Below are 13,052 nucleotides of genomic sequence, written 5' to 3'. Positions count from 1 at the left end.
GACTGGAGGCTTTCCAGTGTGACACCCATCTACAAGAAGGGCTGGAAGCAGGACCCGGGGAACTACAGGCCTGTCAGCCTGACCTGACAATCTACTGGGGAAGATTATGGAGTGGTTCGTCTCGAGTACGCTCAACAGGCATGTGCAGGTTAACCAGGGGATCAGGTCCAGCCAGCATGGGTTCATGAAAGACAGGGCCTGCTTGACCAAGCTGATCTCCTTTTATGACCTGGTGACCTGCCTAGTGGATGAAGGAAAGGCTGTGGATGTCATCTACCTGAGCTTTAGTAAAGCCTTTGACACCGTCTCCCACAGGATTCTCCTAGAGAAGCTGGCAGCTCATGGCTTAGGCAGCTATATTCTTCGCTGGGTAAAAAACTGGCTGAATGGCTGAACCCAGAGAGTTGTGGTGGATGGAGTTAAATCCAGTTGGCAACCAGTCACCAGTGGTGTTCCCCAGGGCTCAGTTTTGGGGCCAGTCTTGTTTAGTATCTTTATCAGCTATCTGGATGAGGGGATTGAGTGCGCCCTTAGTAAGTTTGCAGATGACACCAAATTGGGCAGGAGTGGCGATCTGCTGGAGGGTAGGAAGGCCCTGCAGAGGGATCTGGACAGGCTGGATCAATGGGCTGAGGTCAATTGTATGAGGTTTAACAAGGCCAAGTGCTGGGTCCTGCACTTTGGTCCCAACAACCCCATGCAACGTTACAGGCTTGCGGAAGAGTGGCTGGAAAGCTGCCTGGCTGAAAAGGACCTGGGGGTGCTGGTTGAGAGCTGTCTGAATGTGAGCCAGCAGTGTGCCCAGGTGGCCAAGAAGGCCAACAGCATCCTGGCTTGTATCAGGAATAGTGTGGCCAGCAGGAGCAGGGAAGTCGGCACTGGTGAGGCCGCACCTGGAATACTGTGTCCAGTTTTGGGCTCCTCAGTACAAGACAGACATTGAGGTGCTGGAGCGTGTTCAGAGAAGGGCAATGAAGCTGGTGAAGGGTCTGGAGAACAAGTCTTATGAGGAGCGGCCGAGGGAACTGGGGTTGTTTAGTCTGGAGAAGAGGAGGCTGAGGGGAGACCTTATCGCTCTCTACAGCTACCTGAAAGGAGGTTGTAGTGAGGTGGGTGTTGGTCTCTTCTTCCAAGTAAGTAGTATAGAACGAGAGGAAATGGCCTCAAGTTGTGTCAGGGGAGGTTTAGATTGGATATTAGGAGAAATTTCTTTACTGAAAGGGTAGTCAAGCATTGGAACAGGCTGTCCAGAGAGGTGGTGGAGTCCCCATCCCTGGAAGTGTTCAAAAAATGTGTAGACATGGCACCTTAGGACATGCTTTAGTAGGCATGGTGGTGTTGGGTTGACGGTTGGACTAGATGGTCTTAGAGGTCTTTTCCAACCTTAATGATTCTATTCTATTCTATTCTAAAACAGTTTAGTTGGGCACCGATTACTACTCCCCCTACTCACTCACCTGGTACTGTCCCTTATTTCAACAGCCTTTGGAGGACAAATGATACAGATTATTTTTGAAGATCCTATAACCTCTCCGGCAATTTCTGTCAGATTCAAGATGTCAGATGTTGACAACTTGTGGCTGGAGGATGGATTGTTTGTCACCCATCCTCTTTTGCTTTTCCTTTCTGTCTCTAGAATATGGGAATGTGAGAATTGTAGAATTACAGAATCATTTAGGATGGAAAAGACCATTAAGATCATCGAGTCCAACCATAAACCTAACACTGCCAAGTCCGTCACTAAACCACGTCCCGAAGTGCCACATCTACGCATCTTTTAAATACCTCCAGGGATGGTGACTCCACCACCTCTCTGGGTGCCCTGTTCCAATGCTTGACAACCCTTCCAGTGAAGAAACTTTTCCTAATATCCAATCTAAACCTCCCCTGGCACAACTTGAGGCCATTTCCTCTCATTGTATTGCTTGCTACTTGGGAAAAGAGTCCAACACCCACCTCGCTACAACCACTTTTCAGGTAGTTGTAGAGAGCGATAAAGTGTCCCCTCAGCCTCCTCTTCTCCAGGCTAAACAACCTCAGCTGCTCCTTGTAAGACTTGTTCTCCAGACCCTTCACCAGCTTCATTGCCCTTCTCTGGACACGTTCCAGCACCTCAATGTCTTTCTTGTATTGAGGGGCCCAAAACTGAACACAGTATTTGAGGTGTGGCCTCACCAGTGCCCAGTACAGGGGGACGATCACTTCCCTGCTCCTGCTGGCCACGCTATTTCCAATACAAATGGCAGAACAAAAAGGGATAGATGGGAAAACTACTGCTCTAGCAGTTCTTTTACTTCTTTTTAAATTTATTTTTTCCCCCAAAAGGCTAACAGTTTATTTCTAGCTTTCAGTATTCTGAACGCAGTTGTAGACGTTGCCCACTGCAATAAGTGCTCCAAAACTGTTGCATGATCAGCTTTCCACACTGTTGTGTTAAGGCATACATTTTGACACAAAAAGGCTTTTTGTCTTCATGTTTTGAAAGCCATAGATGCATTAATTACTATTAATTACTATTAGTGTTTCCCTTCTCTGATTAACCTGTTATGAATCACATTTTGACCTACTATATAAGAATGATATTTGGAAGTATTTAGCTGTGGTTTAACATGGTATTGCAGCTGAAAATGGGAATGAAAAATTCAGTATCTGATAACTTCTTAATTTTTTTGGAACAACCAACATCCATGAAGTATACCTTTTTGAGGCCATAATTTGTAAAAGTTGATCCATTTAGGATCACATATACCTTCTTCCCATTGAAATCGGTAGGTTTCAGACAGAAGGCTAAGTCAGGTAGCCTGTAAGTTGACGACAGGGCTTTAATATTGCCCTGAACCAGGGACCTGAAAAAAAAATAAGTTGCTGGTTGTTAAAGCATTGGTTTCCAGTATGTGTAAATAGAGACTGTCCTACTAGTCAAAATAAAAGAGGGAATTCAGTTGTCACATACATGAACATACAAGAAAAGGTAGCTAGGCCAAGGTTTATTTACATCTCTTACAACCTGTAGTAGTTCCATAAAGTGAGATTCACTTTTAATTTTATTTTATGTACTTTATAAGGAAAATAGTGCAGCCTGTTGCTGTGCAGTACCAAAAATCATCTTATTTCTGAAACACAGAAAAAAGTATTATAAAGTATGAATACAGAAAGGACAGTAAAAATAAATAGTACTTCGGAGACCTTTTCTAAACTTTACGCAAACAAGTGATGTACAAGATCTGAGTGCTAACTGCTCCCAGCTTTTTGTCTTCAGTGTATAAAAGAGCCTGCCCATCAGTGCCACTATAGGGTGTTACATTTTCTCCCCTGTGCTTAAAGAGCTGATTTAACCTATTGGTTATCAAAACAGGAAGATGAAACCTTTAGAATTTTGTGTGAAAGGAAAGGTCTTTCTGACTTCTTCATAGTTATTGATTTTATACTTATTAATACTTTTTATTTATATGTGCTATATACTATATAGTCTTCAGTCTTAAACCTATCAGTTTCAATGGGAAGGGTATATAGTGTATATATATTATGTATACATACACACACTATATATACTATAGTATAAATAAATACTATTTATATTATAGAAGTACTTAGTTGTCCTATGTAACTGTCGGTTCTGTAGTGCTGACTACTTTGAATGCACAGAGTAGCAAATTGCCCCAAACAACTTGTAATTTTAACAACGTGTTAAACCACTGAGTTTAATCCCATGTTTCAGGCACCTCTGTGTTTCTGTGCAGATTCGAGGCATGATCAGTATGTCATTTTTATTTCTATAAGTGGTACCTTTAAAATAATTTGTATAGCTTTCTTGACATTGTTAGGCACAAAATCTGTGCGTCTGGTTTTATCATGATCAACTTCAAAGAAGGTAGAATAATTCAGGTTGGAAGGGACCTGTAGAGGTACCTAGTCCAGCCTCCTGCTTAAAGCAGTCAGCTGTGTGATCAGACCAGTTTGCTCTGCTTCATCCCACTGGGGCTTGAAAACCCTGAAGAATGGAGAATGCGCAACCTCTCTGGGCAACCCATCCCACTGCTTGCTGATGACTGTTCCATCTTTTTTCTCACATCACATCAGAACCTTTCTGGTTTTAATCTGTATTTGCTGTCTGTCATCCTCCTGCCTTGCACCACTGTCATCTCAGCAACATCCTCATACATGCTGGCAGGCTGCTGCTAGGTCCTCCCAAAGTCATCTCTTCTCCAGGCTCAACAAGTCCATTTCCCTCAGCCTCTCTTTGTAGGGCAAGTGCTCCAGCCCCCAACCATCTCAGTGGCCCTCTGTTGACCTTGCTGCAGTTTATCAGCACCTTTCCCTGTACTGTGGGACCCAACACTGGACAAAGTACCCTATGTGCACTCCAATGAACCCCAAGTAAATAGGGGTCATGACTTCCCTCAGTCTACTGCTTGTGGTCCTGTTTTAATGCATCTCACCTCCTTTGGCTGCCAGGGCATGGTGCCGTCTCTCCTTGAGCTTGCTCTCTACCAAGATTCCCAGGCTGTTTTCAGCAGAGGTGCTCCCTAGCCAGGCAATCTGCGATCTGCCTTATTGTAAGGAGCTAAAAAAAATTTAATTAATCATCTCAATAAACCTATTGAAATGGTTTTAAAAGAGAAGAGGTAAGACTGCTGTTGCTTCAGGAATGACATCATGTACTTCAAAAATCTTGGGTTTTTTATGAAACAAATGAGGAACATCCATTTCTCTGAATCTTTGCGTGCTGTCATCTTTTCATCGAATGTATATTTGATATGAAAGGTACAGTTATATGAAAGATATATGAGATACAGTCAAATAAAAATTGAAATCGGCCATTGCTATGTAATGGGTTTTTATCTTGTTAATGAATTCAGATGTTTAGAAAAGGGATTTTGATTTCTGTAACAGTGTCAGGAGTTCTGAAAAAATGTAGTGATAGGTGTCACATGCAGCATATGGACAGTAGGTCTGATGAAGGATTTTCACTTCAGCCAAAGGAGACCAGATAAGTGTTTACTAGGATTTCTGGGCTGCTTTAAAATTTTGAGATGTAGTCATTAAATTGACTCTTAATGCACAGCAGGACTGTTTTTACCCTTCAGAATTTTGTTAATAGAAAACTTTCCCTTCAGAAATTAATATACATGACTGTATTCATTTTGTTCTTTCACTATATTCAACATCAGATCTGAGATCAGAGACCTCCCTGAAGAAAAGAAAGCATAAAAATATTTGAAGGATTTTTAATAATGCAGCAGTATCAGATGTGGTATTAACAGACTGCATTTTAATGCCTGGTTTGAAATTTGTTATTTAGGGATGAAGACATGCAAAGCCTGGCTAGTTTGATGAGTATGAAGCAAGCTGATATTGGAAATCTAGATGATTTTGAGGAAGACAATGAAGAAGATGAAGAAAACAGAGTGAATCAAGAGGAAAAGGCTGCAAAGATTACAGGTTGGTTTTGCCACACAGATGGTAAAATATAGTTCCCTTTGCTAACTGCCAGCTGTGTTCCATGGATTTTATCCTTATGCTATTTTTGTGTTTAATTTTAAACAATCCAAACAAAAACAAAATTTAGGATAGTTTGATTGAAGAGGGACCCATCCATAACTCAACAAAGTTTAATATTTGTGAATTTAAGCATTGATTGTGTGCGTGTGTGTGCCCTGTTTTTAGGAGAGAATACACTATGTAGGTAGCATTTTAGGGAAGCAAAGAACCACCCTCAATAGAGGAGTAAAAAGATGGAGGGAAAGGGTCAGTGAGTGAGAAGGCAAGAGGATGAGCTGAAGTGAAATAATGAAGATAGTTTGTGAGAGTAACTGCGAAATGAGTTGTGCTGTGGGTAGGTGCTGAGGTTCTGCTCAATAACATGGTGATTCCAGGCAGCATACTTCTGCCTTTTGGTTGGGGGTATCTTGTGGAAATGCAGTTGTGAGTCTGTTAAAGGAATTTTGATAGTAAGGTTGTTTGAAGTGAGATAGTATAACTACATTTGAATTGCTTACTGATGAAAATGCTTAGTGTGTCCAGGATAGCTGAACTAATCGATGCAAGTCAGCTCAGGATGTGATGATGTTAAATTGATGGTGGAGATCGTTATGTAGTACTGCTCCAGATGTGTTCTGTAGGAACTCCCAGTGTAAAAGAATCAGGAAAAGACAAATGAACTCCTGGTGCCAGCCTTCAAGCCTGCCAGTGCTCTTTAAAAATGTCTGTTGAAATAATGGAATCCTTCTCTAAGGTGGGGAAGAGCATCCCAAGCAGAGAAGTGAATTGTCAAATGTGTTCTTGAAAATCCTGAGGAATATTGGTTTAGTGTTACGAAACATTAGTTACATCTCTTCTTTTTGAGCTTTTGTTGTAATTGAAAGGTTCAGCCTGAAGCAGTTATTAGTTGTATTTAGTATTGTGAAAGGATGCAAATATGTTTTCTCTGTCCTTTACATATTCAGTTAAACATTTTGTACCCTAACCAAATCTCTACTCATGCTGTATGTGTCTGGCACAGACCAGACTGGAAAGTCCAGAATGAAATACTTGAGGGACAGAGATAAAGTATTCTTGGTCAGGGAGTGGAGAAATACCAGTCTGGTCACACTGAAATTATTCTGCAAGGTCTTCCTCTCCTTTACCAGTGTAACCAGAATAATTCAGGTGCATGTCAGAACACCAAATAAAACCTGACGTATTCACCATGCCATCCTGATGTCATCACAGAGATGACAAGGACGTATAAAGAAGAGGCTACATAAAGTCTATATAAACTATTGTGCAGATGTGTTTTATTAAGATATGCCTAGATACTGAACTGAGGACTATGGAAAATCCATGTGCAGGACAGTAGTTGGAAAGCAGCAGATCTTGCTCCCAACTTCATTGATTTTTGCAGCATTCGGCATCTAAACAAGCCAACAAACAATTCCTGAACAAGCAAAAAGCTGATGTAGGTTAGTCGAGTCTGTCCACTATCCTTTGGCTACGTAGTGAACATCCCTGGAGATGGATGGGGAAGGGGGAGCTGTCTGATGTGCAACGTAAGGTCCTAGCTCAAGTTCTTTTAGAGGCGTTTCAGCTTTTCCATCTGTTGTTGTACAGGCCAAAATTATCTGTTCTAAGCAAACATTACAATACCTACTTGAAAGGCAGAAGCAATAAATACTTCTGAACTACATTATATCTGCTCATTGTTCAGTCTGTTCTGATACTGTTTTCTAATGATACAAGATGGGAGGGTTGGGTTGGGTTTTTTGTGGATGCATCATTAAAGGAACCTGAGGGGTGAAAGGTCAGCCTTGGACTTTTTCTTCTTGTGTTGGCTACAGCAGCTGAGTTGCTTTGTTAGGCTGGCTAACTTTTCCCATGTTAGACAAGGAGAGGGATGAGAGGGGTGTTGAAGGAGAATGAATGCACATAGTTTCCCAAGCAAATGGGAGAACATAAAACATAGGGCAGTAAGTAAACATGAATAAATAAAATGTAAAGGATCTATTTCAACATGTGTTCAGGACTGATTTCATTGGCAGTTGGAGTGACTCCTGTAATAAATATAATGAATGGGGAAAAGTAACAAAACATAAGGAGAAGAGCTGAGGAACCAAGGAGAAAGAGGTAGGAACCTTTGTAGAAAAATAGGAAGAAATACAGAAAGAAGGAAATGGAACAAAACTGATGTAATGAAGTACTCTTTCTAAAATTTCTTTCAAAAATAATTGTGTTCACAGAATCCCATAAAGTTAATTGAGGAAGTTACATAACCCTTTTGAAAGCTTGCTGCTCCCAACATTTTCTCATCTGTTGCTGTGTTAGGGTGTTGGCAGCTGAGCGAGCTGGAATGCCTTCACTGACTCAGAGTCCCCTGCGGCAAATCACTTTGCCTCGGTGCGCCTGTTTTCCCAACTGTAAAATGGGGATAGTGGCTGTAACTACTTCACAAGAACGATGGGAGTATTACATGGTTAATGTTCGTAAGGGAGCTTTGAAAAAGTAAAGTGCAAGTAGTAAAGCAGAAGGGTTTATTATCTTACTTTTGACTCAAGGTCTTACAGAAATGTTGGATGACTTGACTGAAATGTCATTCTCAAGCCACAGCTACAGGAGCTGCTGCAAATCTGTATCACAGACACTGTTCCTTTTTGCAATGTAAACAAGTTAATTTTTTTTTTTTTACTGGGCCCAAAGTTACAGTATTATAGATGAATAAATATATCTACCATTAGGAGAACAAAAGAGACCTGCTGAATGGGACTCTAGATGGTGCAGGTGAGTTAGGAAATGTTGCTTCTCTTCCTTGATATGTTGCCTAACTTTGGGTAAGTATCTGTGCCTCTCTTTCTTCAGCTAAGAAATAAGTGGTGCAATACTGACCTACCTCAAAAGCAGTGTGGAATTTGGTGTGGTCAACATGCAAGCTGTTGCCGTCCAATTGACCTTAAGATCAGCCTGAAAGATGTTTTCCATTCAAAGCACCACTTTGATTTTTTTAAAAAACCTCCCTCCATCTCAGACTTTTCCACTTCCTTCCCAGTATTTGTTTAAATTTTTCATGTATAAAAGCTGTATCTCCACCTAACTATTCTGTTTTATGTGAACATGAAAATGTTTATAGCCATGAAATAAGTTTCAAATATTTTGCTTCTACACTATTAATGTAGATGAATTTAAACCTCCCACAATTATCCTGTGCTTGGTCTTCACTTGAAGACAAGGCATCCTAGCATACTTAAAGAAATGTGGCTCATAACTCACAAACTTAGGGTAGTAATAAATACATTGCTTCTCTTAATGTTTTAATTGGTACTTAGGGTCTCATGCTGAAGATGATATTTGCCTCCTGCTCCATCTGCACAGGAGCACGGTGACTGTCCTGGGGTGCCACATGGACTCAGCAATGTGCCCATGTGCTATATTGCAGGAGTCTGAATCCCAGCATATTTCGAGAGCAGGCTTCTGGAGAGCAATATGTGTAACCCTTTCTTGCCATTTACAAAACCATACCTCCCATGTAAACTTCTGGTACCTTTAATCTTCTTTGTCAGTAACACCAAGGTGCTTAAAAAAAGAGCAAGAGAGAAGAATGAAAAAAACCACCAGTGATTTATGTGACATACTTGTAGAACAACCTAATATACATTTGTAGATAATGAGATTTATAAAAGATAATATAGGACATAAATCTCCAACCTACCATTTCCACACTCCAAAATATGACATAAACCATTTAATATTGTAATGAGAAACATTGTAGTGCATACGGGTGTTTAGGTTGGCAGATGGGACCAGGTGATTCAGACCACATCAAAGAATTCCCTCTTTTTAAAGCTCTGAACTTAATTTGTTATTTTCTGACAATAAAAACAGAATTGTAATTGTTTTGGGTTTTTTTTTTCACATGCTGGCATAATAAATTGTAAATCATGTCAGCATCTCAGCCTGCTTTAAACTAGTAATTTGTTTGTACTAGTGTTTTATAAGGTCACCTCTGGTTTGAGTACAGCAAGGTATTTTCCATTGTATATCCTGAGTCTTAAAAATTCCCAGAAGGTAGTATTATATTGTTCAGATCTCTAAGGTGTATATATGATTTTATACTGAGAAAGTTAAGAGTTTTCGGGCAGTTTTAGTGTTATTTTTTAGGACAATAGTCTTGTTTGTTGGAGCTAAAAATAAGGAAGTGAGGATGGGCAAATTAACTCTGTGTAGATAGATATAAATGTAATCCCATCTAAGCAGATTTTTGCTTTAAGGTCAAGAACTGTTAGGAGGTGTGGTTAAGAGGAATTCTGCTGTGACTTTGTCATTGTCAGCATAGATTTTGTCCAATAGGTATTGGCAGAATACATCATTTCACTTGGTAACTTGCAGATTGGCATATCTTCACAAAGCAGTTTAAATTTGGAAAAGAAGTTTTTCACCGTATGACTGAAGTATTTTCAGGTTCTGGACTCTGTTTTTGGCTTCAGGTTCTTTATGCTGTCTCTGAAGGCATGGAATTAAGAGTTGTGTCAGTGTGTCAACTGGTGAAGGTGTTGCCCTGTGAAAAAGCATGAGTCCCCCTTCTGCTAGGAAGTTCTGGGTGGCTGTGGGCACCAACATGAGTTGGACAGTCACAGTACTACTCAATTTTCACCTCAGTCCGATATCTTGCTCCTTGTAACTAGTTCATAGAATGAAGATTACTGTATGAGAGTCAGTGACAAACTCTGCTTTCCCAAACAAAAGCCATATGAGAAAAAGTCAAGTTCAAAACAGCAGTGAACTAAAAGTGTTATGAAGAAGTAACTCCTTGTGTACACAAGAAATTGAAGTTTAAAGGAAATCCAAGAATGATTGGCATGAGAATTGTGCAGTAAAGGCATCTACGTAGCTTTAACTTCACTGGTGACACCAGAAGACATCATCCATTTATTTCATTGGGAAAAGACAGGAGATGAAAAAACCTGTCAGAGGGGCAATGATATTCAACAAGCAGGGTCATCTCTCCTGCACAGGTTTGTCCTGCCTGTTTGTCAGCTGGAAGGATGAGGAAGGCTGTCTCCTCTCCAGAGAAACCTATGCTTGAGGTCTTTCAGAGATGCCCCAGGCTCAAACCCCATTACTACAGAAACTGCATTTGTCACATGCTGTGGATAGGACTGCTTTAGCGGGGGATCAGAGAGGAATTTTTCCCCTTGGGGCAGAAGCCACTAAGCCCTAGTTGTTTTTTGTTTCTTTCTTTCCTTCTAGAATTATGGAGGCATCAACGTCTTGACTAGAATTAAACATTAATACATTTTAAAAATTATTAGTTCGTAGCAATTCAGACCTCTCCACTATGGATAGGTGAAATAGGATTTTACCAAACAGTGAGGTGTTACTTGCATAGCATCACAGTGGCAAATTCAACCAATATGTACGTCAAGTATGCATTCTCATAGCACAATACTGATCATATTTTTTAGAACTATTAGATAAACTCAACTTGTTGTAGGTCAGAATTTAATGGTGACTGATTGTAAATATTAAATAATCAGAGTGTGTGTGTATAAATAAGTGAACTATATAAAATGTATGTGTCTGTATTAGTTTTCTGTAGCCTTAAGGGCTTGGGAGGGCAGTAAATTGTTCTGGGGCTGTTTTGTGTTGATTGACAGTGGTTTAAAATTCAGGTTTTCTTCACGAGCCAGAAAAGTCTTTAAATTATATCTAGTACATCTAAGTTTTGAACTGGTGTGCGTGTTCATCCTCATAAAACTACTGTTGCTGACACCAGGAATCTGGCAAGGTTTTGTTTATGTCTGTTAACTGGGTTTCTTGTTAAATTATCACTGAAGTGCCTACACAGGTGCTTTGCTGTAGGTATATCATTGTGAGGACTCATTCTAAATGTATTCTTTTAATTAACTCTAAGTGTCTTCTGTTTTACCTCCTCTCTCCCTCACTCTCTTTCTAGCAACAGTGTTTGTTCCACTTCTGTTTCATTAAATGCCCTTGCCTTACGTTTGTCTTGACTGGCTTCTATTTACAGAAATTGTAAACCAGCTGAATGCTCTGAGCAGCTTAGATGAAGATCAAGATGACTGCATAAAGCGAGCAAATATGCCTTCAGCTAAATCAGCCAGTTCCTCTGAAGGTCTATGAGCTTTCCTCCTTTCTTTCTGTTTCTGATTGTCTGTATTTACTGTGACCTGTTACCTTTTGACTCCTGCTTGTATTCAGCTGTCAGTTTTATCTCTGTGCTTCCACCCAGCATGACTCTCAGTAATTTGTAGTGCATCCAACAGGTAACAACAGTGTAAAGAAAGAGCCTATGTCCTCTACAGCTCTGTTGTCATCTGATAATGAACAAGAAGGAAAAAAAATTGCAAAAAAACTCCCCAGACCTCAAGCATAAAACATTAGTTGTGCAGTCAATAATACTTGACCTCTGTAACTTGACAAAATGTCCCCTCTCTGATTTTATGTGCATGTTACATCCAAAACTTAACATTCCCGCTGATAGTTAACACATATGTGAACAACTGAAAAGAAATGGCTGTATTTAGTGTGTTAGATATTCTGCAACATTTATTTAATGAAGATAATAGAAGGTTTTCTTAGTAGTCATTTCTGTTACGTAATGTTCTGATCAGTGAAGAGAAGTTTCATTCATTTCACTTTTTTTTTTCTCCTTTGTTGGTGTACTACTGAAGTGCATTAGCATAGCTGTGCAATTCATGACATACCCTTGTGCAGTGTTTCGAGAGACTGTTGATACGGGGGTTTTTTGAGGTTGAAATATGTTAGATGAACAGTTTGTATCTATATTAAAACAATATTTCAACTTGTTTCTAGAGCTTATTAATAAGCTTAATTTTCTGGACGAAGAGGAGCAAGACCTGGCCAACTCTAGTACGAACCCTTTTGGTGATCCTGACACAGCAGAATTAAATCCATTTGGAGACCCTGATGTAGAAGGTAGTAGATTTGTATTACATAATTCATTGTTAACTGCAAGTGCTTAATGAAACACGATATTTTTTTTTTTTGGTAGGGCTACAAATGAAAATGTTATTTTGATTAAATACAATTCAATAATTGCATGCAGTACTGAAGTGGCAGTAGCAGTGATCCAGTTGCCACTGGAAAATGGATTTATCCTTTGAGTCACATTCTTATGTGTATTTGCCACTGGGGGCTACTAGCTAAGAGTTAAACCGGAGACTTTTAGACCTATCAGGTGTGTTACTACTACTCACCTCGTGGTATAAATGAGCAACACATACTGTCAAGTGCCTCTGTTCCACGCGGATGCTGGTTTATATCAGAACTTCCTTCACTGCAATCTTCACTGCATGACAGCTATTCTTGGTTAGCACTAATCTTCATTATTGTAATTTAATTGTATCTCTCTCATTCTTCTTTTTTTGCTTTTATGGCTTCCTAAGTAAGCCTTCTGGCATCATGTCTTGCAGCATGTGGTAGGTGTTAATCCCCTTTCCAGACCGACATGCCCATTCTTGTTCTGTTTAAGTGGGAAATACAACCCCTGTAAGTTTTTAATCTGATAAGACTTTGGCCAGAAGGCCAGAAAGGAGCACCAA

At 40.0% G+C, this 13,052-nt stretch overlaps 1 protein-coding gene across 8 annotated transcripts in view; it reads left to right on the top strand.

Annotated features, from left to right (window-relative positions):
• Positions 1–13,052, top strand: part of EHBP1 (EH domain binding protein 1) — a 233,093-nt gene that overhangs the window by 90,638 nt on the left and 129,403 nt on the right. For 4 of the 8 annotated variants that reach the window (XM_075706823.1, XM_075706817.1, XM_075706819.1 and 1 more), the window contains exons 6-8: positions 5,303–5,442; positions 11,498–11,602; positions 12,304–12,426. In XM_075706823.1, the coding sequence (XP_075562938.1) occupies positions 5,303–5,442; positions 11,498–11,602; positions 12,304–12,426 (368 nt within the window). The remainder of the gene's footprint in view (positions 1–5,302; positions 5,443–11,497; positions 11,603–12,303; positions 12,427–13,052) is intronic. The other 4 variants (XM_075706824.1, XM_075706821.1, XM_075706820.1 and 1 more) reach the window with 1 other exon arrangement.

This window comes from Pelecanus crispus, chromosome 3 (assembly GCF_030463565.1).
Source record: "Pelecanus crispus isolate bPelCri1 chromosome 3, bPelCri1.pri, whole genome shotgun sequence".
Classification (NCBI taxonomy): Eukaryota; Metazoa; Chordata; class Aves; order Pelecaniformes; family Pelecanidae; genus Pelecanus; species Pelecanus crispus.
The sequence above is the reverse complement of the archived record's forward strand: the minus strand, read 5'-3'. Positions and strand labels throughout refer to the sequence as shown.